The sequence below is a fragment of the Camarhynchus parvulus genome, chromosome 2 (assembly GCF_901933205.1).
Source record: "Camarhynchus parvulus chromosome 2, STF_HiC, whole genome shotgun sequence".
Taxonomy (NCBI): domain Eukaryota; kingdom Metazoa; phylum Chordata; class Aves; order Passeriformes; family Thraupidae; genus Camarhynchus; species Camarhynchus parvulus.
In genome coordinates, this window is record NC_044572.1 from 47,092,022 (window position 1) to 47,119,297 (window position 27,276).

The 27,276-nt window shown below is 39.0% G+C and overlaps 1 protein-coding gene across 2 annotated transcripts; it reads right to left on the reverse strand.

Annotated features, from left to right (window-relative positions):
* Positions 1 to 2,485: 2,485 nt before the first annotated feature.
* Positions 2,486 to 23,033, reverse strand: HERPUD2 (HERPUD family member 2). Of its 2 annotated transcripts, none has more exons than XM_030971335.1 (8): positions 22,560 to 23,033; positions 17,140 to 17,217; positions 13,678 to 13,791; positions 11,529 to 11,686; positions 5,882 to 6,004; positions 5,266 to 5,589; positions 3,961 to 4,048; positions 2,486 to 3,624 (listed from the first exon to the last, which is right to left on the reverse strand). In XM_030971335.1, exons 1-8 carry the CDS (start codon positions 22,704 to 22,706, stop codon positions 3,463 to 3,465), a joined length of 1,194 nt encoding a protein of 397 aa, XP_030827195.1. In that variant the 5' UTR covers positions 22,707 to 23,033; the 3' UTR covers positions 2,486 to 3,462. The 2 variants fall into 2 exon arrangements, with proteins under 2 accessions (XP_030827195.1, XP_030827194.1); XM_030971334.1 differs by having other exon boundaries at positions 3,961 to 4,075.
* Positions 23,034 to 27,276: the final 4,243 nt, after the last annotated feature.

A 27,276-nucleotide genomic window follows, 5' to 3' on the forward strand; every position in this document is an offset into this window, starting at 1 on the left:
CTTACTCTAAATCAAGGTCTCCTCAGTTTCCCATGCTACGCCAGGAACGGACACAAAAGAGGCTGTGAGGAAACATGGCCAAGACAGCTGACCTGAACTGGTCAAATGAATATTTCAAGCATAGAACATCAATGCCCAGGATGGGGGAAGCCATCCCAAATGGTGCCATGTGCAGCTCAGGGAGAGGCTGGGCATTCATCAGCAAGTGATGAACAACTGTACTGTGCCTATTATGCCTCATTTTTGTTGGGTTTTCTCTGTACCCTTTTTACTACAATTATTAGTATTACCATTATATTTCACTTTATCTCAATTATTAGACTGCTTTTATCTCACCCCATGAGTTTTACTTTTTTTCCTGATTTTCCTCTCCATTCCATGAGGGAGGGAAGAAAAGGGGAAGGAAACAAGGAGCTGCATAGTACAATTGCCTACTGGGTTAAACTATGACAACCTGTTAAGCCAACAGTTAAACTCAATGTAAGCTGGGCTTTAGAAGTCAATGCATATGTATGTATGGATATACAAGAGTTGCAAAGTATTTTTCAAAGTACAGTATTAAGAAGTCATGCTAAAGACTAGCTGTGTGTTGCTCTTTTCATACACCTGCTCCATAAGCACTGCTGATCTGATCTGTGTCTTCAGAGCAGAAGTATTACAGAGGGAATGTGCTTCACTTGTGTCTGCTTCTGATACGAGCCTCTTACATTAACACACCATGAAGGTATTGCACATAATGCCACAGATTTGTTGTTAATCTACATTTAGAGGAATCTAAATGCATCTGTCATTTCAGGTCTTCCTGCAAGGAAAGGAAAGAATCAATTTTGATCACCTTTTCTATAAGCAAAGTTGTAAAAGTGCGTGATTTACAGGTCAACTGGGGCACATCCTACGGTGCTTTAATCCTCACGCCTTCTGATACACTTCGTGCCACAGATTTAATACAGTTCTGCATCTAGCTTTGCCTAGAACCACATACTACATAACTGTGCTTTGGTTTATGCTATTGAACAGTTTCTACAAGGATATACTAAGAAAAAGAACAATTTTCCTAGGGTTCTAATTTCTCTCCCATTATCAACTGTTGTACTTCATATGCTCTTCAATTCTATATGCAAATTGCTCAGAAAAACATGCAACAACAACCTTGTCTGACTAACTTTCACCACATTCTTTCCTTTCCTAAAAGCTGTACCTTTCTTACCTCAATCTGCTCTTCAATGTTTGCTTTATTTACTCATGATCACTACCTTATTTTTGCTTCTGCCAGTAGCTTTACTCTGCCTCCAACTCTTTGGTAATGCTTCCTATCTCATTGTTATTTCTCACCCACTTTCCTCAGTACCCGCATTTTTGCTTCTCCTTGCTTGTATCTGGGTAAGTTGTGGAAGCTGGGAGATTTAATGATCTCATGGAAGTGCGGCCTCTGTGATGCATCACTTCAGCTGTGTTCTGGTTAAAGCTCACAGAACATCTCCCTTAATGTCCAACCAACTACCAAAATCTCTCATTTCACTATTTCAACCTTGTGAAACCTGCCAAATTTATCCTTGTCTAAATACAAATCAGCAGTGACAATTCTACACGTTTTAACCAAAGCATGGGTAACAGCATATAAGCAGCTTTTTTAATCTAGTCTGCTAACAGCAGAGAGCTGCCACCAGCAGCTTCCTACAGCATGGAAAACAAACCAACCTGAGTAACATCAGTAAGAAGCAATAAATGGCTGCTGATAACTGGATACTGTCAGGTCATAACTGCACAGCTAACAGGTATGCTAACACAAGGACAAAAAGAAAAATAGTTAAAGAAAAACTTTGGGAAAAGTGAGAGGAAGAACACACAAGTCAAACAGATGAAACTTCCTTCAATGTATCCCAGAAGTAAGACCTATTACATACAAGACACTTGTGACACTCCTTTAAAACCTACGTTTTTGTAGCATGTCTTAAATATCAGTCAAGTTAGATCCATCTGCCAAACTAAAAAAGGTAACTTTCCATGGACAAGGTCTACCCATTTTATGTATATCTACTAAAGAACCTAAACAGAGAGCAGCTTTCTGTAGTAAAAATGGGAAGAAAACATCATAATTAAAAATGACTTATTCATCATTGCTACCTATACAGCAAATAACATAACTGATGCTTTTAAGACTTACATTTCTATTTATCCTCTGACAAACTTGTGAAACTTAAAGGTTTTCTTTGGGTTTAAAACTTTGCTGCATAGCAGTTTAACAAAAGCAAGCAAAAAATAAATCCCTATTTATCACTCATTCAGAATATTCAGGAGCTTTGTCCTTTACTTGAGGTCAAGCAGGCTTTACTTTGGTGGTAGTGTAACAGAATCTTTGCAGACATTTTTAAGTTAGAGAGCACACAATAACTTCAGAATTAAGAACAAAACCAAATGTACCTTACTGACTATGATTAAGGAAAGCAACCAAAAACCTGACATAGCACTCTGCTACTCTCTCATGTACCATTTTCTTTCTCAGTTTTAATTAGGTTAATGAAGTTAAAGAATACAGATAGTCTGCTATAGTCTGCTGTTGAGAGCATACTCGTAACTGCATAGACGCTGCTACAAACACATCACTTTGGTCGATGTCAGTAATGCCACCATGATAACTTTATTACACTCTCAAATTAATCATATCCTCATCCTTAAGGAGGCACAATTTAGTCATTTGCATTCAAATATGCATATAAACATCCAAAAGAGTTACCATAACAGTTTTTATTAAAAAACCTAATGTACATGTTTTGCCCCAGCACAGCTATATTCTCCTTAAAAAGTACTGTATGTATCAAACATTTAAGGTTTATCCCATGACTGCCAATTGTCTTTGAAGAGCTGTCAAATACCTCCAACTTTAATGAGTGTCAGCACAGTCTCAAGAAAAAGCTTGAGCTTTTTAAATGAAGAAGCTTACTACGTTCTGACATGAAGACAGCATGCCATTAACGAGTAACCCTCGTGTTAACTGCATTCTCTCAGGAATTATGTAAGTTCCAAATCTCATGGGAGAATTCATACCCTGCATCAAACACAAGATTAGTTATTCAGGTAAATAGAGATCATTTGGAAAGGTCTGTCAACATTCATACTTTTAACAGCTCTTTAAAGAGGTAATGGTGCAGATTACATACAAGCTCTTTGCCTCAGAGTAACACACATTTGAAATTAAAACAAAACATGGAAGACCAATATCTTTACATTTTATTCTTCAGAAAAAGAAGAATCTTAAAGAAAGCATTTAGTAGTCCACTTGTGCTTAAAATATTCAATGCATGAGAAAGCCAAAAGAAAAAAAATACACATTTTTGTACACCATGATCAAAAAGATAACATTATAAATTTTCAGAAATTGCACTGTATTTAGAACACTCTCTAGAATCTGCTCCACTTCTACATATGGCTACTGAGGCTGCCTGACACAGTTCCTTTTCCACTTTAATTGCCAACCTGTGGAGGCCCTTCAGGGATCAGTGATGTGAAGAAGGTTGTGATAAAGGACCACGCAGAAGCCATGAATCCAGGCTGCTGCTCTGTATTGCCATCTTCACCTGCATCTTCTCCGCTGTCTTCATCAATCCCATCATCCATAAGTCGCTCCTTTAAAAACAGAAATTGAAGCAATTCAACTGCTTCTTTTCAGAATTCTGATATAAGGTAACCAGCAGTATCTTCCTACATTAAGTGATTTCTCTCAGAACAACCTCCTGAAGTAATTAGCATGAAGAAAGTCTGTGATTGAAGTAGAGACAATCAGTAATTGTCAGATTGGAGAAATACAGAATTTAAGCAGCAGGCACAACCTGAGGACAATGCTGAAAGCCTTCTGGTTAAACCAACTCCATTCCACAAAAGCTGGCTTTCTGTCCAGGCACTACAGCATTCTTTACAATATAATACATAGGAGTCTCAAAAGACATGTCTGCCCTTACTCACCATCTCTTCAAGATCAGGATTATTTGCATGTTGCCCATCACGGTTCACTTCTGCATTATTGGCTGCCTGTTGTTGGCCTCCCTCTTGCCTAAAGGGAAACCATCCAGCTTGGTGTCTATGTAAGAAAGCGGAACAGTTGAAAACCTCTCTTTTGAAAGGAACAAAAAAATTTTTCTTCTACAGCTAACTACTACAGCAAATTCTGTAAGTACTTTCAAATGAATGAGGTTACATCTATCTTTCTGTAATTCATCCTTTTAGACTGAATGCTATTCTTCAATGTCTGCATTAAGGTCCTGCTGCTCACAGCCCTCAGTTCCAGAAGACAAATAATGTACCACAATTAGGTGATTAAATATGTAGAATATGGGTCTCCTCCCCATTTTTAAGCACTGAAGTTAAGTAAATTTTCAAAGCCAGCCTTAATCTTCTTAGTTTAAATTTAATTTGCTGTGGAAAAAAGCAATTTAAATTTCATCTAATGCTTGAACCACATCACCACTGTAAATAAAATAAGCCTCTCCTACGTTTCCAAGCATCTATATTCTGTTTTCAATTACCTTACCTGTATGAAAAAACAGTCCTAGGTAGGACCGAGACTACAGCGTAAGGAAACTCTCAGTGAATGACATCAGTCCAAAATACCAAGCATTAGTTCTGTTTTCCACTTCTATATACATCATTAAGGTATCTTCATATGCAAAAGGAAGTGATGACAGCAGTAGTGGTATTTCTCAACTAAACACAGAATGTGCTTAGGTCTTTATGACGTGTAGTTGAAGAATTTTACATCTCCATAATTCTATCAGATCTAGTACCCCACTATTATAGTACCACTACCTTAACTCTGCCTAAGAAAACTTGCTGCACACACCCCATACATTATTTTGGAAATATATATGAGCTTTGCTCTGCAATTTCATATCCAAGCAGTAAGTTTAAGTTTATGCAAGTATATGCTTGACCTATATGAGCTTCCTTCCCCTCACATGCCTGTTTTCTAAATTTTCATTCAAAAATGCTACATTTCAACAATACTGATCAATTAATATCACCAATATGTAAGAACACTGTGTTTCAGGTATAAGAGGTATCCAGCTCAGCGTAAAAACATTTTGAGAATTACTTTTCTTTACATCAGTTTATCTACTTGTTTAAATTTGGTTTTTTTAACAGACACATCCTATTGTAAAGGAGCAGTGTGTAAATTTTTGCATGTGGACAATTTTTTATTTTAAATGGAATAAACACTAGCACCATACTCCACATCTCAAATCTGAAGCTATACGCAACTGTTGTACTCACAAATAAACCAGCAGCATGGCTCCCATTACCATGACAAACCGACTGAAAGAAGAATAGAAGTATACAATGCTCAGAAGAATTGCTGCTCTAGAGAACGTGTACATCCAGTCCAGCCAGTCCCGGTTGAAGTCCTCTTCATTCACTACTGGGCCACCCTGTGCATTCATCTGAACATTTTGGTTTACAGGCCTGTTGTCCTGGACAGCTACATTTGGCACTGCTGCAGGCTCATTTGCAGGAGCGTGTTCTGAATTTACAGCCTGGGCAACTGCAGATCTCGCTGGCTCAGTGCTGGAAGTCACTTGGGCTGAAACAGCAGCTTGGCTAAAAATTTAAACATAAACCTGGTTTGTCAAAAAACATGCACCATAATTACTAAGCCTGTCTTCTTTGCTACAGTTCCAGATGTAATACAAATCAAAACAAACTGCATTTTCCCTTAGAGTTTTATTTCCTAAGACATTAATTTAATTCTAATCCAAGACTAGATTTCATAATTTGCTGGACAAAACTTAGTATAAAACAGAGCTAGACGAAATAAACAGTGACATTTTAATCCTGAAGAAAACATTTCTTTTCACTAGTGTAGCTCAGTACTAAGATAATGCAGACTTACTATTGCATGTAGTACTGACGTACATACATCTGTTGCCACCATATCATCTGTAAGGGACTGAATGCAGGATACATGGAAAATCCAGCAGGAGCACCTTGGCCTGGAAACTGGTTGCCTATGTTGCTAGAAAACGATTTAAAGAAAAATATTCAGCTCTGAATTGTGACATTTCAAAAGACTGCTACTATTAAGAAACAATTAAAGTAGCATTTCTCCTCTCATTTGTTCTCCTAAAATAACACACTGAAATAACATATAGTGAGATCATCCAACCCATTCCAAAAAAGCACTACATTTCATAAAATAAATGAATAAGCAAAGTTATTTCCATAGAAAAGAATATTTGGTTCTGTACTTAGTATGTGCACTAGCTGTGTCTCTGGGACAAAACAATGCTGGAAATTTTTCAAGACTGTGCTAACTGCAGAAATTCTTTCATACAATTCCTTTCAAATTCAGAGGTCACCCTCAAAGGTCTACAGGAGATCTAAAGGGAAAACTCACTATCTTCTACAGCTTTCTTTTAGAAGCAATACCTGAAATATCACTGTGACCAGAGACCTGAAGAAATAACATAAGCAAAGACAACAAACTAATCTTTCAGATACAGCTTCTGAAGATTCCAACAAACAACATTGTAAAGTATTTACTTCCCCCCCTTCAATATTTTGAGCGTGTGATTCTGATTCACATGCAAGAGAGATAAAACTCCTGTACGTAAATTTTGTTTGGTTTTGTCTGCTATTAGACTTCTTATCCTCTCTTACCTCCTAGAGCATATAGCATGTTTTGGCAAGATTTCCAACTCTTTCCCAAAAGATTTTGATGTAGTGAACTGTAGTAAACCAGGACATCTTTCAGGACAGCATGAGAGTATAAAGCATGAAGAAAAGTTTATTCAGACTGCAGGTAGCAAAAGCTGAGACTGCTGTAACTGTACTGCAGACTACACCTGTTCCCTAAGTAAGGCACTCCCTGCAAAGATATCACCAAGAGATTTCATTAGTCTACCAGGCATTCAGATATACACGACATGCCCAGAAAGAAAGATGGGAGGAAGACATTAAAATCTTTTTTCCATGTTACACATGAATAAGTATTGCACTGTAATTCTGCACAAGAACCTGCCATGCAACTCCATGACCTCTGCCAAAACTGTTGTGTTTGCATTTAGCTATAACCTGTTTTGACAACAGTTTAGAGGAAAAAAACAATAAAAACCAAAAGTACTTTCCTGATACCAAACACAAACTGAAACAGTCACAGGCATTATTCAAGGTTTATTTCAAATATTGAAAGGATTAACTAGGAGCCCTGCTGATGCTGTTTATTTATGCATAATTAATGTGTTGAAACAGCAATGCCATGGAGCTACTGTTGAAAAACATAAATCATGATTTACAATTGCAAGCTATAAGAATGTGTTTTTCTATCCCTGAAACTGGCATACACTTGGAGAGGTAAGACTCCTCCAAAATTCACAAAACATTTGACCTCAAAATGTAAAGATGATTAAATATTCTACATGAGTGTCATTAAGTACCATGCTGAGACAAATCACTGAGCAGTGTCTCAATTTCAAGCAGGTAGAGTATCAGATGGGGTTTTGAATAGGCAGGATCACTCACTTCCACCTCAGTCAGCAAAAACCAGTACTACTCAACTTGCCTGGGTGAGTTCTGAAGGAGTTTGCCACTTCCTTTTCTCACATACAGATTTTAGGGTTCTTCCGTGTAACTGCTATGTTGACCTCAAGAAAAGTTGAGAGGCCTCAGGCTAAGTTTGCTCTCACATATACATCTTTTAGAAATATCACCGGATTTAAACCTCGCCTTTCTTTCAAACTCTTTTGAAAGCTGCTTTCTTGATGTCTCAAAGCTTAATGGTAGATTAAGTAGCCAGTCAAACAAGACAAACCACAGAAGTTCAGTTGTCATGCTCTTTTCTTTCACATGATTTCTTTCCCATTCAAATATTGTGGTGGATTCTAGTTTTTTTTCCCCAACAGCTTTTCTAGAAGATGTGACTTTTTGAGAAGAAAGACTTAATTTTTCAAGACTTGGCTCCATTAATTGAGCAAAAGCAGACTGGCTTACAACTGGCTTCTGGCTTAGAATGCTAGCTAGTACAGCAGTATTTTCTTTGCTCATCAAAAATCAAATGGAGGCAGATGTTGTCAATTATAGAGCTATTACAGCTGTCATGATATTAAGCCAGCTTATGAAATTCAGAAACAACTCTACACTGTAATAATGTATTTCAGTGAGAAGAACCTCCACAAAGAAGAGGATCTTCTCAGCAAAGCAAGGCAGCTTGCTGTTCAATGAAAAAGTAGCACAATACTTTCTCATCAAATTTTTCCAAAAGGAGGAGAAAGAGGTAGGAAGCAGAGTATATCAAAAGAATGGCAGCAACAGTGTAAGAATAAAGAAGCAAACAGGATCTCTATAGGCATTCCAAGACTGGAGAACAAAGCAGAGCAGACAACAGAGTAACAGTTGGATAAGCCAGAAAACAGTTCAAATGGTAGAGGTAGCTTCAGAATATTCCGAAAAGAGACATAGTGCTCCTCAGGATGGCTGAAAACCACAAAACTACTTCTTTTGGTCTATGGAAGACACCCAAATAAACTAACCAGCACTGAATTTGAAGGTAAGATTATCACAAAGATACTGCTCACCACGAGTGCAAAACCAAGAATTTTTATTCAGACTTAAAAGCCTGGAATATCAACTTCAGGCAGCATTTCAGTATCCTCTGCTATGATACCTGCTACTTAGAAGAAAGTACAGAGCAAAGGTGACTGATGCAGCAGTGTATTTATGTGCTAGGATATACTGCATGCTGTCAGTATGTAATTTTGTTGTTTGCTTTCAAACATTACTAAAAGCATTTCACTAGATGGGCCACCCACACTTGACAAATGATTTCACTGCCTTGATGTCTCTTGTCTGTTTACTGCTTCCAAGCGCTCTCCAGTCTGAAATGTGAGCTCTGTCAGGGCTGAGCCGTGTATTCTGTTTGTACCTCTGCAGCACAGACCCTGATCCCCAACAAAGTCTACAGAAGCAGACAATGCTGTGCTGGCTCCCCACAGCTAAAGAATCACTTGGTACATAAACAAACTACTTCCCCAGTCCCACCTCAAGTTTAGATTTCTTAAAAACAGCATTTGCAAAAGCTTAAAAGCAACAGAAGGTTTTAATGTTTTTCCCTGTAGTACTTCAACAATCTGAACTAAATGCTATTTTCCCAAAGTATGTTCAACTCTCACACTGCAGCTTTAAGCCAGGAGCTGAAAAAACATCAAAACTGTAATTTAGTCATCTAACATCCACACTACTTATTTGTACAAGTCAATCAAGTACTGCAAAACACCCAAGGAAACTGACTCTTACATAAATTTTCAAACACCTGGTGATCTTTCCCTATCAGTAGTGCCTATATTTCATCATGCAAGAATAGCAAGAATAAAAATTGTTTGGTCATGAAAATAAAAGAAAAATCAACAAAGTAACACCAGTTTCAGCTATGAATCTTCATTTTCCTAGCAAATCTTGATCTGCACATAAATTACATTAAAGCTAGACCCCACTGCCCCAAATGATGTTTAAGTGACAGCTAAAAAAACAGAGCGCATTTCTTACTGCTGGAATACAAGCAGCAGTGCCTAAAAGCAAAAGCAGATGCATCTGAAAAGACTACTGAAGCATTAAAAAGGGTTCTTAAAGAAGCAAGCAGACTCCAGCCAGGCACTGGGCACAGATTATTTCAAGTTGAGCAGAGCCAATACCCAACAGTCCACAAAGATCTACTTCAAGATCTGACAGCATTCCATTAAAATACTTTCCAAAATAATAAAAAAAAAAGGCCTAGGATTATTTAGAGTTTGTTTATTTTGGCATTTCTGTTCAGATTAGGAATGCACTCCTGGAAACCTCCAGTCACTTGCTCTCACTACAGTTCTGTTTGCACCACAGAATGCTCTTGGAACACCATCTGGATTCCTTCTGGATTACACAAAATTGAAATACGTGATTTGGGTGCACTGCCAGTGCACCACAAACACAAGCAGGACCCTATTCCAGGTAACCAAGCTAGACATAGCACAAGTAGGACTGAAACCCCTGAAATATGTACGGTCATGTCAGGTTCTCAGCACTTCTTTCAGTCCACAAATCCACTCCTCTCAATCCACATTACATGCTAGACATAGCAAGTCACAGACTTAGTATTTTTAATGTAAGTTATTCCTTCTTTCCAAGACAGCAATGTCTCCCAAATTTACACAAATTAATTCAGCCCAAAGACTGAATAATGGTTCTGCTGCCTTTTTGAAGTCCACAGCCTATTCAGTTCACTACACCTGACAGAAACTCACTCAGAAGATGTCTGCGTGAAAATCTAATTAGAAAAATGTTAAAACTTCTTACAGATTAGTCATTCACACAACACATAATAAATTGCTTCTGGAATTAATTTCTATTACACCAACAGCAGTCTTGGCAGTCAACCTGGCATCACCTAGCTTTGTCAGAAGGGCAAGCAGGACCACATCTGTGAAGATGCATTCAGTCAGAATAACATAAGTCTCCACCCACTCTTGCCAGCAGATAGTACAATTCAGATAATAATTATTAAAAAATAACCAATTCAAGATGAAAACTAGCAAGAAGAGTAAAGTCTAAGTTAACTGGAATGAGAGCAAGTAAATTAAACTGAAGCTTTACTAAGTTTTAACAGCTCCTGGCATCTGTTTTCTTTCCAGCAACAGAAGCAATGTTACTGTTAGCACATTCATATCTTAGGGGCTTTTGTTTCAACATCCCCCAAAGCAGGTTTCCAGAATCTATACAGTACTGGAAGAACATCCTGTCAGAAAGGAAACTTCAAAGTGCTCCCTGAAGAAATGACAGCTATCATCTCAGAACACACCATCCTCCTGTTTTCCCCTTGGAAGAAGTTACTACTACTGCTACTAACAACAAAAACCTGTTTAAGCAGCTGCTAAGGTCACATGGCTTAAAATTCCTAAAGCTGCTTTTTAAGCAAAAAAAAAAAAAAAAAAGAACAGAATTTGAATAGTTATGCAGTAACAGACCTGATCTACATTTGGTTACCTTTCACTGGTATGTATGAAAATCCTTAAATATTCTGTTGTAGATGCACAAGCACTACACGTACTCAAAACAGCTGCATATCATTTCTACAGTTGAATCAAATATGGAGAAATGAAAAATTACATCTCTTTTGTGTAAAAAACTAGAAACCATCCGATTCTGCTAAGAATTTAGTGCTGATTGCTAAAATAAAGGACAGAAAAGACAACCAGAAGTAATAATTCTATCAGTTACATTACTAACTACATCCACAACACATATTAAAGCTGCACTTCTCCAAGAAAATTGAGGGCAGGAAGCATAAAGAAAAATATCAAAAATCAGTCTAATGGGGAGCACCAAAAGCACTTCCTCTTTGACTGACTCCTGGCTAAAAACACTAATTTTCAACTTTTCTAATGCGACTTATGCTTCAAGGTGAACTAGCCAAATGGTTTTCCAGACTGTGAAAGAAACTTAATTGCCCCTGAACATTTAAAGCACTGTAAAGAGTATCAAAGAGTGAGGATTGCTTCAGTCTCACTTACCCTTGCATTAAATAAGGAAACTGGTGGCTTGGCATGGGATTGCTGTGTGCTTGTGGAAGATTACGATGCCTCACTCCATCTGCACTAGTGTTCAAAGATGTAGAAGCAGCTTCTTGGTTTGTGGGTGAGGCAGCAGTTGATCCAGAACGGTCTGAATTCTTAAAAATAAATAAAATCAAGGTTGTGGATCTTTGGCACAGTTATAAGATCTACCATGGTGTCTTAAAAAACCTACTTGCTTTAACGTTTCGTCACAAGTTTTAATAAGAGTGTAAACACTGGGTAAGTCTTCTGTGGTTTTACTGGTTCTGGCAAGCCTTAGTAAAAACAGAAATTCAAAACTGCACTCGGGTGCAAGAGGGGGAAAAAAAAGAATTTTTCAGAAAGACTCAACACTTGATAGTTTCCAGAGAAAACCACAAGTCACTGGGAATCATAGTTTCAAAAAGATGAAGCAAACTAAAACTTAATTGAAAGAATATTTAGCAGGAACAAGAATTCTAGTGGCTATTGTTAACAGAAGTAACTGCAACTTCAGGATATGACTGTCTTCAGAAACAGTGGCTTAAACCACCATTCCTCTACCCTTAGCTTTAGTTACCCCTTCTATCATCTTTACCCTTTAGTTACCTCTCTTCACCCTCTTCACTGTGCCAGCTGCCCAATCCAAATTGCTGCACTCACTGATGGAAGGAGGCTATCAATGGGAATAGGGAAGCAGCTAGGAACTGCTCAGGCTCCAAGGAACACACCTAAACTAGTGTCAGACCTCTGGTACCTGGCTTCTAAACTATCACCATAACAAGATTACAATGAGGCCATTGAGATGCATTATTTCAGTTGTAATAAATCCCCAAATCCTGTTACTAAGAATTACTGTAGTATTTACTTAGTAAAAAATCCTGTTTAACTGTGACAACTCAGGAAGTGAGGAAGTGCAATTACTTAAGACGTCTATACCACAAAGAACACAAGAAAAATTTACCATTAAACAGTGAGGGTGCAGAGGAATAAAAAAAAAAAAACAAATAGAAGGACAAAGGCCATTCAAGCTTTGGGTTTAGGCTGTTTCCTCCAAAGTATTATGAACTTAGCACTTTGCAAACTGCCTGCTTTAAGCAGTCATTAATACAGTCATTCAAATACAACACTGACAACTGATGTACACAGAAATAAACACTTGCCAAGCAGGCCGCCTATGTCCTGCCTGGAAACAGAAATATAAATAAAGCCTTTGAAAAGCTGTTGTAGCCACAGTCCCCTCTGTATCACTGTTAAAACTGCTCGTGTTTCTGACTGTCACATAGCCTGACACCAGCCCAGTCAACAGCAGAATGAAGGCAGACAGCTTCAAAGGGCACTTCCCATATGCTGACAATCCACACACCTCAGATGAAACGCACCTACACTGGTATTGTATATATCCCTTTCTGACTAATCTTCAAGGGTTGCTTAGTGATACTGCCAATTCTGGGAAAAAAAAGAACTACCAAGTTCTCAACAGAAATCATAACTGCTTTTAAAACACAATACAACCAAAGACCATCATCATTTTCAGAGGGTGTGAGGAGGAGAAGGCTCAAAACACCACAAACATGTTCTATAAACAATTTAACTAATAGAAGTGTTAAGAACACTTGCTACTTTTGACTGCCTTACAGATCCTATGACTAGCTCCAAGTTCATACATAAATACTGGCCAATTCCTGTCAAACAAAAAAAGCCTGGCCAAGTTCCACCTGTATCTCATGACAACAGCAATATTTTGACTGTTTTCAAATTTTCACAAAACAAATCTCTACTTTGTTTTTCTAAAATTTTGAATACATTCTGCAATTTCTGCCAAAGATACAGGGATATGGAGAGAAAGGAAAGTGTATTTTCAATATAGTGTGAGAAAGAAAGAGTAGCTTAGAAAAAGTAGTGCTTTATCATCTAATAAACATAACTATTACAATATGAAAAAAGGTCATCTTTGTTTAAATAAAATTACATCCTTAAATAATGAAGTCTAATTGTACAAATTCATATAGCATGCTCTACTTCCAACACACCATTTTACAGACAAATATAAAAAGTTAAAAGAGAAATTAACAGCAAGTTTCCTTAGCGTAGAAGGAATTCATGTCCTGTGTATGAAAAAACTCACTGAGCTACTGCTGGAGGTTGAAGCTCCATGACCTTCTCTACTGGTGCTGGGCTTTGGAGAACTTGGGGGTGTCCGAGATGTACATACCAGGTGAACCATATGATATTCATCTTGCTAAAAATTAAAGAAATCAAAGAGCTAAAGCAACAATATTGCAGAAACTTACAAGTAAAAAAAGTCTTTAAAAATTCAAAGCTGTATGCACTAAAGAAATATTATACAAAAGAGACCACAGAGCAACACTTATCTCCAGCACAAGAGAATCCTACTGTTTTGCAACAAATGTCTTCTTAGAAGCTGTCCACAATAACATATGGAACTTTATCCCAGTTTTCCCTAAAACTGTAGTATAGCAGAACCAATGGAAGAACCCCAGGAAAAGCATGAGGAAGTGTATCACAAACTTTAACTTTTATTTTGGAAAAATCTCACACCTTTTACAGGGCTCGGTTTACCTAAAGTTAGGAATGCTCACATTTGCACTGAAGTCTATGAAGAGTGTTATTGAATAGAGACATCAGGGTACATGAAAAATGTAGGCATTGGAATTCCACAAGCAGACCAAGATAGGAACAATGTGCCAGCCATTGCATGCAACTGAAGGGCCCCTGCAGATATTCCATGCTCATGGAATGCTATTCAAAGTGCTAGGTATTCTCAAATATTTGAAAATGTGGAAGCAAATGCATGCCACAACTTGAAGCCCTGTGGCAAGGCCATGCCAATTCTGCCAGAACATACTCACCCCAAATCTGAAGGCTGTAACTTCAATCTGAAGCTATTTCGCTGTACCAGATTAAAACACTCCCTTTACATGGCCATAGCAACACAACAGCTATGGCTCCATATTTAAATTGCACACTGTGTCTTCCTCAGTAACTAAATTTTTAGCAAGAGGAGCAACAAAAACATCCCTCTATCCTCTTCTGAAATCAGCATGGTGCAGGCAAGCTGCCATTTTTAATGAGATGACATTCAGAGAATCTGCATTTGGAGGGGTTTTTTTAAACTACATATAAATGTGCTATAACAGCTATCTACCCATTTTTATGGTTTTGATCTTTAGGAATAGAGAAAACCAGATAAATGCTTTTACACACCACTGTACATTACTGCTAGCATAGCTAATGCATACTCAGCCACTTAAACACCTTCCCATGAACTGGCCCCTAACCCCAAGCACAGCCTCACTGCTACATTAAGTGTAATTTCTTACCAGTCAGTGAGAGCAAGGATCAGAAAGCACTGAACACAGGTGATCAGCACTTTGGCCTTGTCAAAAGCCTTGAACCTAACTAATCACCTTCTTCCTAGATAAGAATTTATGTCTCTGGGAAAGGCAAGGAAAGCTAGACATACCACTGGTTAGCCTGCAGCATACAGCTTTATTAAATGCAGCAGTTTATTGTAACATACTTCTATTCATATGTAATGTGTTGGACACCACTGCGCTAGAAGAGTGTCACAACTTCCAGCCTTGAGGCATTTTGTATCAGTGAAATGACTGCTTAGTACTAAGGAGCAAGTATCACAAAGCTAGACTCAGTGATTTAGTAAGTCCTCAGATAATATTAGGAATTTATAGATAATCCAGTAGGAAGATTTTGGCAGAAAATGAGACTGAATTTAAGTTTAATCATGTTTTTCCAAAAGCTCTCAAAAGCTTTAGCACAAAAACTCCTCTTCTTCTAACACAAATTTCTAACTCTGTGCTTAAGACTGGTATGTTTTCAAATGCACTGAATTTCTTTAATTACACCCAAGGCCTGTAACTGCCATTATGACATTAAAGCATTTATGCCAACGCTCTCAAGTCAAGCACAGCCCCTGTATGGTGAAGGAAGACATTAGTTACAAAGTTTCTCCTCTAGCACATAAAAAAAGTTTGAAATCTTGTTTTCTAAAGCCAGTGTGCTGCAAGCAGGCCAAGTGAATTTAAGGAATTTGTATTTCATTTTGTACTTAGCAAGCAAAACTAAGCTTTGAGATAAGTTTTGTAACCATTTCTTTGAACATTTAAGTGGCACAGGGCATATGCTGGTTTGCAACAGTCCAGCTTCAGTTTTCTAGTAAACTTATACATAATAAACTGCAAACACCTTCTTTGGTAAAACGTTTAATGCCATTTAATAAAATCTATTTCAGAATAGAGATTATAAAGTGTTAGTCTGCTGAAGCAATACTCAAGACTCCTCTGCATCTGTTTCTCCATCTTTATACTGAAGTTCAGGTGCCCACTAAAGGACCATCCACATTTGGAGATTTTCCTCCACAGGAAGTTTTAAAATGTGACCCACACACTCTTGCAGCCTGTAGATTAATTTTTACCTCAGTACATTACAGAAAACCATCCTTACCAACAGCCAGGTACTATATTATGGAGCTCATCTATTTCATAGGATTAAAAACTGTGCAAGGACCTAAGGCATTTCCCCAATAACAGCTATTAATTCATCCTGAGCTGTTTGCAAAGAATTTAGACAATTCAACACAATGCATCATGTTTCCTATCACCATCAACATTGACTCTTGTTGAATCAGTGAAAAGTTCTTTATAATCTACCCTAAATAATCTTGTTCTATGCATTTTAAGAACTTCCCTAACTTAATGAAGTCCTTATTACTTGGTATCATCAATCCAAGCTATTTGAGCCAGTTTGAAAACCAAGTGCATGTATTCCAAGACTTCCTGCATGAGATGTCACACATATTCAGAACTGGGATCTAAATGTTGACTGAAGAATCCAAAATTAGACTAATAGAATTATTTGTTCCAATAGGAACCAACAGATTTTTTTTTAAGTATGAAATGAAAAGAACAAGAACCAACAAAGTTTCAAACATCATCGGGAATGGTTAACAGCTGCCAAATCAAGACCAAGAAAACAGCCTTCCCGGGAAATTATTCAGGAATTGAGAATTCTTGGTTTTCCGTAATTAATATATTACTCTTTATCTGCTTATACAAGTGCCATTTTTGACATAAATTCTGGATTTAAGCTTCTCTGAGAATTCAAATGATGTCCCAAATCAACACAAATATGCTGTGCAATTCCATTTACGTGACAGTGGCAACTGTCCAAAGAAGTCAAGGCCAGATTAGAGCTCTAAGCAACCTGGTCTAGTGGAAGGTGCCCCTGCCCAAAGCAGGACAGTTGTAACTAGATCTGTAAGGTCTCCTCCAACACAAATCATTCCATGATACAACATATTACTTGCTTGGGACTTAGCACAGCCTACTTGTCCTCCCACCAATTGGAAACCTGCCTCCTCAATCCACAAGTATCATAATCTTACACACAAGCCATACTTGAAAATACATTTCCAGAACATAACAACATTATATGGTTACATCTCTCAATACAACAATGAAAATTTTAAGTTAAATAACACAAATCCAAATTCCTATTTCCCAAAACCAGGGTTTGATCAAATATTGTATGGTGTTGATATAGAGCTTACTTTTCTGAGAACATCTTTCAGCTGCAGATGATCAGGAAGCAGTCTGCCAGAATACACCAGTCTCTGATCCTTTGTAGACTAGGAGATGGGGACAAAGAAAGGAATTTAGCTTTTTTTTCCTGCTGCACAGGTATATAGCTGGAGATAAAAGGAATTTTCTCATCTGCAAATGTTAAGTCCAATCACCAACAGAGAGACTTAAAAACATTTCAGAGGCTTCACAAGTCCAACTCACAAATTACTTCTGAAAAAGAATTATGCTATTAAGCACTCAGCAAGAGCGCCATAACAATTAACAACACTTAAGGATAAATGCTTGTCAAGAAAACTTTCAAGTACATTAAAAATTCCTGTCTTTCAGTGATTTGTTCTTTACCCTGCTCCTGGTCCCAGTCACCTTCTGAAAATCTAGATGGAGAAGTGGCTGGGGCAAAGAAAGTTAGCAGAATAATGGAATTCCAATTAAAATACACAGAAGAGCACAAAGCTCAGTCTTTTTCAACAAGGACTTTCTGTTATTAGTCCTTGCCCCCACCCTCAAACCCCCTGCAGAAAAAAAACCCAAAAACCCACAAAACCAAAATCAACATCATTATAAAAAACAAGGAAAGCATTAAAAAGCAAGAATCAGCAAAAGCTTCTTTTGTAACGTAGCTTTCCAACCTGGGTAAGCATTTTCCTATTCTTACAGTTTCACTGATTAAAACAATCAAACATTGTAAAGAAAGACTTTATTTCTTTTTTTTATCGAATGATATACTGTTCATATTTTAGTAACTTGGACTATTCCACACAAGAGAAATAACAACAGAATTATTTTAAAGGAAACTATTTTAGGTCCCTATCTACAGTAAGATGTCCAGTATGCTAAAACAAGGAGCTTCCTAGGTCAAACAAAATAAAGAAAAACAAACAAATGCTAAACAAAGAAATCTAGCCTAACACCAGTGGAACAAACATGCATTATCAGCATGAAGTATTTGAAGAATTTCCCCATCATGCAAACACCAAGCCTTACACCTCTCCTCATCCTATCCCAGCCCTCTGTTGCCCACTCTGCCATCTTGTTCATGCTAATACTAAGACAAATAGCTGAGTCCCAGATCTCTCTGATGAGGAAAAGCTTTCCCAGAAGTTTTGACTTTCTTTTTCTTGCAATAGCCTTCTACAGATCCCAAATAATTTAGCAGAATATAGAAATGTTACAAAACTGTTTGGGTTTTTTTTAACCTGGAAAAAAAGGGTCATATCATTAGAACAAAACTGAGATTCAAAGCAAACAATGCTAATAAGTACTCAGTAAATCTGAAGCTTTAACTTTTTTCCCAAAGCCATACTAGCCATTCATTATTAAATACAACTTTTTTTAAAAAATAACCTGCCACATACTGTGCAGAACTGTTTATCACTTCTATTTAAGAGTAATTTTCCCTACTGTTCTGCACTTTTCTGTATTTTTAATTAGGGGCATTGGACAGTACTTTTATGTCTCCCAACATGGGGAACTAGTTATTTGCAGCTCAAATTGATAAAATACTGCTATACATTCAACAACAATGCTGTACTACTTCTATTTACATTTAAAACAACAAAAAATGCCTGACTCACATCAGTAACTTCTTTTGAGGTATATCATTTTGTTGCTCCCTTCAAGCACAAACAGGCTACCAGCAGAACGCAAGCTTGCATTCTGTGTTTGGGAAATAACTGAAAAATCAGAATTTAAGCATCAAGATTAAAGAAAACTTTAATTTCCTGTAAATTGGATACTTGCTGCTTTAGATTGACCAGTGCAATCAGAAGAAAAATTTTAAGAATCCTTGTTTCTGGGTCCTGAGACAGATTATCTGAAGATTAATAAGAACAGATAAGCACTTAAAACAAGGAAAGCCCAACAGCAAAAACCCCTCAAACTCCAAATCTTTAAATCATCATCCAGCATAGCACTAGAGTGTTGTTTTGCCTGTCTCACTCTAATGGGGCCTTCCACATGGTCACTTTCAATTGTTCCCTTCAGTACCTCATGAACCAGCCCCTCTTCCACCTCCTCTAATTAAAGTAGCTTCTCAAACAAGATACAAGTCACTTTTAAATATGAGTATTATACAGAGGTCAAACTGGCAAGATTAAAACAGCCCCTCAAAGCTGACTACACGGCCTTCAGTAATGCGTTTCAACTCCCTACAAAACCACAAAAGAAAAGGTTAAACATATGTTGAGTGCTTTAATGGGGAAGATGAGGCCCTAAACCCCATGCTCCTCCCCTCATAAATTAAACAACTGCCTGAGAACTAAAGAATTATCACTTGCAATTCTCAGGTTGAAAGCCTGCAATTCTGAAATGGACTTTTTTTTTTTAAATGCAGATGGAAGAAGAGGTAATAAATGTGGAAACACAGTAGTTCACATATATGTAACTGGAAAAGTAAAACAAAGTAAATGGAAAAGGCATTCAACTCATCCTCTGCCAGAGGAAATTTCACTACCACACCTCCTGCTTCAAGAACAGGACACTCACTGCTAGCTGAAACACTGAACTGTGACAGAAAAACAGCTCAAACCACATTATTAGAGTACCCTCATTTTCAGAAGAAAGCACATGGCATGAGAAAAAATTATTCTAGAACCTAGAATGAGATGGGAGACAGTTTGCAGATCAAAATCCAAAATGTATGTATTCAAAATTAATAACTCCAGAGCTACTGGTTTGGAATTTTTTCCTCCCTTTTTCATGCAAGACTTCTTTTGCAATGCTTAGTCCAAACTAGCTATGCCCAGCACATTACCAAACACCAAACCTAAGACAGTGCAGCAATGCTCTGTAGGAACACAGGTGATCTCTGAGCTATACAGTTGCAGCTACCAGACAGGTATTATTTTAGTTCACTAAGCCTCTCTCCCGTTTTTCCATAGCGAATAAAAATCCAGACAACCACATCTAGTTAGAACTGTAGGCAAATGCTAGATGACAGGTACTGTGGGAAATGAGAAATAGCAGTTTTCAATTACTGTTTATGGGTGTAATCAATGCAGCAGTTAATGCACTGAAGGTAGGATCTGCCAGACTGAGACACCCAGGCTGATTTTACAAGAGCCTTGTGTTATTCTACATAAGTATTTCATTTAGGGACATTGTAACTGCAGTACTCTAGCTGTGAAAACTGGTCCAGACAGGGAGCAAAAGTACTGAAAAATGTGAATCTTAGTTAAAACTCACAAACATAATTTAACACCCTTCTGAATCTATTTAGCTTATGCAAGTACTTACTTTGCAAAGCATATCAACTTTAATAACAACTAAACCAATCTAAATCTAGCTGTATTTGAAATTGGTATGTATTTAAGCAAGTAATTTACACAAATTAATCTGGAAAACACTGCCTCAAGACCTAACTTCTCATTTGCCTATTCTAATCACCTCACTTTCTAAATACTCTTAATAAATTGTAAATTTAATTAGGACACTTAGTTATCATAATTTACTGAATAATTTACAGATGCACATACAAGAATGAGGTTCATTTCACACAGAAAACTTGAAATACTATGTACAGCAGTCACAGCAACTGACTTCTATTTTACACCCTTCAAGAACAGTCCAAGGCCTGCAGAGTCTCTGTGTTCTGGTGTATTCCCACCACCTTAAAATAGCATTGTAATAGAAATTACTTCCAGGACCTATTATAGTGAGGGAACAGAGAAATCAAGCTTTTAACACTGATCTGGTTTAAAAGGGAAAAAAAAAAAAAACAAGGGGAGAGGGAGGGAAGCTCCTAAAAGCAAAAGGATTTACATTTGAAAAAAACAGTAGCACTCAAAAAAATACTTTTTGATTTTACTATACATAGGAACCATCCTATTAAATACCTTTCTCCTCTCCTATGTTATTAATTTGAAAGGTCCTGTGAAATAAAATACTGTGTTCAGTTAATAGTTTAACTGCAAATGCAGTAAATCCAAATTAAATTGGAATTACTGAGACAGTTCTCATTAAAGAAACTCCCCATTCTTTAACCCAGAACAAACTTGGGTGTGCTGAACTAATAACGTAATACTGAGAGGCATGTTGAGGAATCTATTTTCAACAGAAGAAAGATGTTTCAGGAAACTGAAATTTAACACTATATTGCTGTTTAAAGCCTATAGTGCAACACGCAAAGCTCTTGTTCATTATGGTTCTTTCCTTTCAGGAGCTGAATTTAGCAGGATCATTCATAGGATGAGTAAGAAAACTAGTGTTTCACAAGCACGTCACTGGAGGAAATTCTAGTGAGGAGGACAAAGTAGCAATCAGCTGAGTGGTATTTTTGTTTTCCCCAGCAGATAGGTTCTTTCAGCAGAGAATTACCCACAGCAATAACTATAGTCACAAACTCTCACAACTGTTTAACAGATGTCAGTGTACCAGTGACACAGACCAAGTTGTTGGCTGCTTTTCTTCTTCCTTCTCCAAACGGCAGAAACCCTTTTTGAGACAAAGCAACCATTTTACTTTTCCATGTCAAAAAAATCAACAATGACAGTAATTCCTCTACTGAACTAGGTGAAAAATAATTTAAAATATAAATGACACCTTCTTCTGGTGTTTTCTAAAGCTTGGTTGTAGGCGCCATATGCTGCTGCAGTTCTCATACACTTCTCTGGAACAAATTTTTAAATATACTGTTCTCCACGACTGCCACTCTACACATATAAAGTATTATCACCTATTACCTACGCTTTTTTCATAGCCCCTTCTAACTGCCACATTTACAATTTAGGAGGAATTCAGAAATAAACCGTATGCCCCTCAGAAACAAAAAAAGCTATAGGTATTAAGTTTCAAAATACAGTCACAGCTGTCATACAAGTTTGTATAACACTTGACAGGAGAATTTTCCACACAATCTCAAGAAAAATGGCTTTTCAAAGAGGAAATAATTTTAGAGGTTGTTCAGCTACATAATTTCAAATAATTTTATGAATAAACAGCTATCTGCTCCACACCTCAATGAATTCCCTAGATCCTGTTAACCCTAAGTATATCACTTGTACTTTAGAACAGACAGAACTCCTAGTCAGCGCTCTTAGATTTACAAAAACCAGTCTCAAATTCAGTTAACTGAGATACCTAAATCTCAGTTCCCAAATAAAAGATAAGTGAAGCATTAGTAAGCATCTTTAGCGATATTGCCTTCCAGGATGCTACACTGCGATCTTGTCACACGATGTAAAAGAGCAGCTTCATATTTGTTACACTGCCAACTTCCCTGAAAGCAGAGGGCCGGCCATCGCCTTCACGCAGGTCACTCTCCGGCAGCAGGGCTCTTGTTTGTTTATTTAACAAGGCTTAAAAGGGAAGTCTTGACCGCCTGTCCCCAAGTCTCCGCAGTGCCAGCCTTAACGACAAGGCGAGGGAAAAGGGCTGGCCAACAACTCACCGGCTTACTGGGGTACACCTTGGAGAGGTGGGACTTCAGCTTGCCCACAGTCCACTCCAGAAAGCAGCTGATGGTCTGGTCGGTGTATTTCTGGTTGGGGGCCTTGATGATGAGGGTCACCGGGTGCTCCACCACGCTCTGGTCCATGCTGCCCGCGGGGCCTGCCGGCCCTGCCCTGATCTCCTCCTCCTCCTCCTCCTCCTCGCCGGGGACACGACCCGCGAACCTTCTGGGGGCTCCGGGCGGGTTCAGCGGCCGGGGCCGAACTTCCCGGGGGAGCTGCGGGAACCCATCCCCGCGCCGGCACTCCGGGAACCGCAGCCACAGGAGATCGCAACCTCGTCCACCACGCCCAAGGAAGAAGAAACAACCCGGCACCCGGAACGCACCCGTCCGGGCCGAACTCTCCACCCGCGGCACCGCCTCGGCCTCCGGCCGCTGCCGCCGCGTAAAATGGAGGCCGGAAGCGGCGGCGCCGCTGCCTCCGCCCCCCGCCGCTCCCGCCCGGCGGCACCCGGGGGCGCCCGCGGGCCGCAATGGCGGGCGGGGGCTGAGGCCGTGGGCCGCGGTGCGGTGTGTGGGTGTTCGCCGGCTGCTCGGGTCGCCGGGCTCATTCACAAGAAGGTCTCAGCGACTGGAAGGCTTAAATGCTTCTCAGCATGGGAATTAAAGCTTTGCTGCTTGTGTGTCTTGCCTCCGTCACGGTTGCGTGGGAATGCCGCAGTGTAGTTAGCCCAAATGTCCTTGTGAGGTCAGGAAATGCTATTTTATAACCGGACTGGAAGCCACAAAGAATCACTAAATCACAAAATAGTTTGGGTTGGAAGGGATCTTAAAGATCATCTGGTTCCAAACCCCTTGCCAAGGGCAGGGACATCTTGCGGTAGGACCAGATTGCTCAGAGCCCCATCCAGCCCGGCCTTGAGCAGTACCCGGGATGTGGCATCCACAGCTTTCCTGGGCAACCTGTGCCAGTGCATCACCACCCTCACATTAAAAATTTTCCTCCTTGTGTATTTAATCTAAACCTACGCTCTTTTTGTTTGAATCCATTCCCCCTTGTCCTGTCACTACATGCCCTTGTAAATAGTCCCTCTCCGGCTTTCTTGTAGGTTCCTTTCAGGTACTAGAAGGCTGCAATTAGGTGACCCTACATCAAGCTTTCTCTTCTTCATGCTGAACCAACCTCACTATCAGCTATTTTTTCTAGGAGAGCTGCTCCATCCCTCTAATTGTCTTGGTGGCCTCCTCTGGACTCGCTCCAACAGGTCCATGTCCTTCCTGTGCTGGGACCCCAGAGCTGATGCAGCCCTGCAGGTGGGGTCTCAGCAGAGCAGAGCAGAGGGACAGAATCCCTTCCCTTGCCCTGCTGGCCACGCTGCTTCAGATGCAGCCCAGGACACATTTGTCTTTCTGGGCTGCAGATGCACATTGCTGGGTCGTGTCCAGCCTCTCATCCATGAGCACTCCCAAGTCCTTCTCCCCAGGGCTGCTCTCCATCAGTTCATCCCCCAGCCTGTGCTGATACTAGGGGTTGGCCCAACCCAGTGAGCACCTTGCACTTGGTTTTCTTAAATCTGTAGATTCCCATTAGCCCACTTCTTCAGCTTGTCCAGCTCCCTCTGGATGGCATCCTGGAGTCACTCAGCCTGGTGTCATCTGCACATTTGCTGAGAGTGCACTCACTCTTTGTTTATATCATTAATGGAGTTATTAAATAACACTTGTCTCAATATGGACCCCTTATGTTGCTCAAGAATTCTGTCTAAAACCATAAAATAAGCTTCTGAAAATTTCCAGGTTAACACTGCAAACTTTTAAATCATCAATGTGGTTTTTCAGTTGCTGGGAAGAAAATACTCTAAAGGATAACCACCAAGGTGGATGGATAAAATGACAATGAATAAGGGAAAAGTTCAGTTCATTATACTTCTACTAAATTTTTACAATAAAAGTTGGTCTCATTAACTTGACAAAAATTTTTAAAAGGTTATAAAAACCCAAATTGTTCTCTTGAACAAATAAACAATGTTTCCTTCTATTCCCTTCTGTCATCAAACACTGAATGTAGCTACAGATGGCTCAAGAGTTTCAGACAGGTTTGATTTTTCCAGTAGATAGTGTCCCTTTAATGCCAAAGAATCAGACCTTTAATTAAGCTGGAGAGAGGCATGAAGAACTTTGCTAATGAAGAGAGGACCACAAGGAACTCCAGCTTCTGAAGGAAAAGATTAAAAAAAAAGCCTGAAGGAATATCATAAGCCCCCAGGACCTAATTCCCCTGTTTAAATAAAACACGGATGCAGACAACTAATGTTAGCATGTGCAAAAGCAGAGGAAACAGTCCTTATTTTTATGTTTATTGACTTTTAATTACCTTTCTGTACAACTACGCCTTTGCAAACCTCATGTTTGAGACGGGGCATGAGACCTCAAATGTGTTCCTACAGCACCTGTTGTCTTTGAGATGGCTTATCAAATTGTAAATGTGGACAACTGGTACTTGACAGCGCCTTCAGCGACAACACTTGACATGCTCATACCAGCTTCCCAGTTCCCTCCCTTGTTCTATAAAAGCAATTGTTTGCTCTTGAAATTCTGATCATGCTGTCACTACCAGATCATGTTACTTGGAATTCCTGGGAATTTCCAAGAATAAACGGGAATTTCCAAGAATAAACTGGAATTTCCAAGAATAAACTAGAATTTCCAAACATCTGGCAAATATTTGTACATAAGGCACTGGATCAGCTAGCTGATCATAGGCACTTGTAAGAATTAGTATGCAAAAATCAAGGCAAATAGTCCTTAGATTTTTCATTCAGAGTGGTTGAAATTTTATTGCTTGACAATTTGATGGTCTGTAAATACACACTGTATTTCTACAGTGCACATTTTAACTGCTGTACAAAATTTTAGACTTGGGATGACTGAGAAATCTCCTGAGTTAGAACCTGAGAACAGTAAGATCCCTCTGGTGGTGGCATTTTAGAAGCTGCATGGTGTGCCAGCTCTGTGAGCAGATCCCTGCACTGTGCACAGGGCCACAGAGGGCAGCATGACGCTTGCAACAATCTCATTTTAGGACTAAAACTTAAAACCTTGTAAAAATGGCTCAGCATTTATTTATGCTCCAGAAAATCAGACTGATAGAATTATAGAATTATTTGGGTTAGAAGGAACCTTAAAGATCATTCCAACCCCTACCATGGGGGCATAAATGTCTTATTAATATAGATTGTGAGGTATCATTTCACACAAAGAGTCCATTTGAGATTTTAACATGCAATAAATTATGTCATTATTCTTAATACTTGCCTGGCTTGACACACCTTGACACATCCACAGTAATAATTTGCATGTTTCTGTCATCTGTGACATCTCTGTAGTCCAGAGGAAAAATTATGGCAAATCTTTAAGAATGCCAAAACTTTTCTTTTTTGCAAAGAAATTCATGCATTAAAATTTTATAAAAGACTGAGGGATCATCTTCTGACTCTTGAAATGTCTAAAACAGGTACCTAATTTGAAAGTTGGGCCTTCTTATAAAGCCACTAGCCTATCCACGAGGAAGTTCATAGCCTATGACATCCTGCATCTCCAGGCTCTAAGGCACAGAAGATACACATATAATTAAATTATTAGAGAACATGCAAAAGGGGCCATGAAGATGGTGACCAAGGGGGAATGAAGATGGTGGTCTAGAGAGGGAATTCATACAGAGGGTGGCTGAGGTCACTTGGCTTGTTCAGCCTAGAGGAGACTGAGGGGAGCTCTGATTGCAACTTCCTCACGAGGGGAAGTAGAGGGGCAGGCACTGATCTCTGTGGTGACCAATGATAGGGTCTAAAGGAACAGCAGGAAGCTGTGCCAGGGGAGGCTTAGGTTGGGCAACCACCAAAGGGTGGTTGGGCGCTGGAGCAGGCTCCCCAGGGGAAGTGGTCACAGCACCACCCTGACAGAGTTCAAGGAATGTTTGGACAGTGCTCTCGGGCACATGGTGTGACTCTTGGGGTGTCCTGTGCAGGGCAGGAGTTGGACTCAATGATCCTTGTGAGTCCCTTCCAATTCAGGATATTCTGTGATTCTAGTCCATGCTAATATCCATTTAATCATGCTGGAATAGCTCAAAATCTCAAGTTATTGGCAGTAAAACACCATCTCTGTTTCTCCATTATTTTATTAATTTATTTATCTCCTGATATGGTAGTATACAGTCTAAAAACTTGGATAATTTCTTTCTTTCATTCCTCTGCAGAAGCCAGCAGGGCACAGCTTAGGCGCTGTAACATGAAGTAAAATCACAGCAGTTGCAAGCTGAGTTACAAGCCGAGTTGCAACTAACAAATTCAGCCTCTTCTGTTATTTATACTAATAGTAGGGGTCATGTGAAATGTCTGACCTGTATGTGGGATGACAACCAGAAAGAACTTGAGAATCTCTATGCTGAGACACATCAGTTTTCTCCAAGAGTTTTTAAAAACTCTGCCTTACCATGAAACAATCACAAGGATTCCCACATTCCTTCCCAGAACAAATGACTTTGAGAAAATCAGTATTTCAGTCCTTGCCAAGATTTTATCTTATAAATCACAGAATTTACATTTCAGTTGATGATTTGGAAAACTTGATTGACGGGGAAGAAAGAGTGGCTTTGTGCTGTTTTTGCTCCGTTCAGTTGTATACATGCAGCCAGAGTGGTTTATTCCTTAAGAAA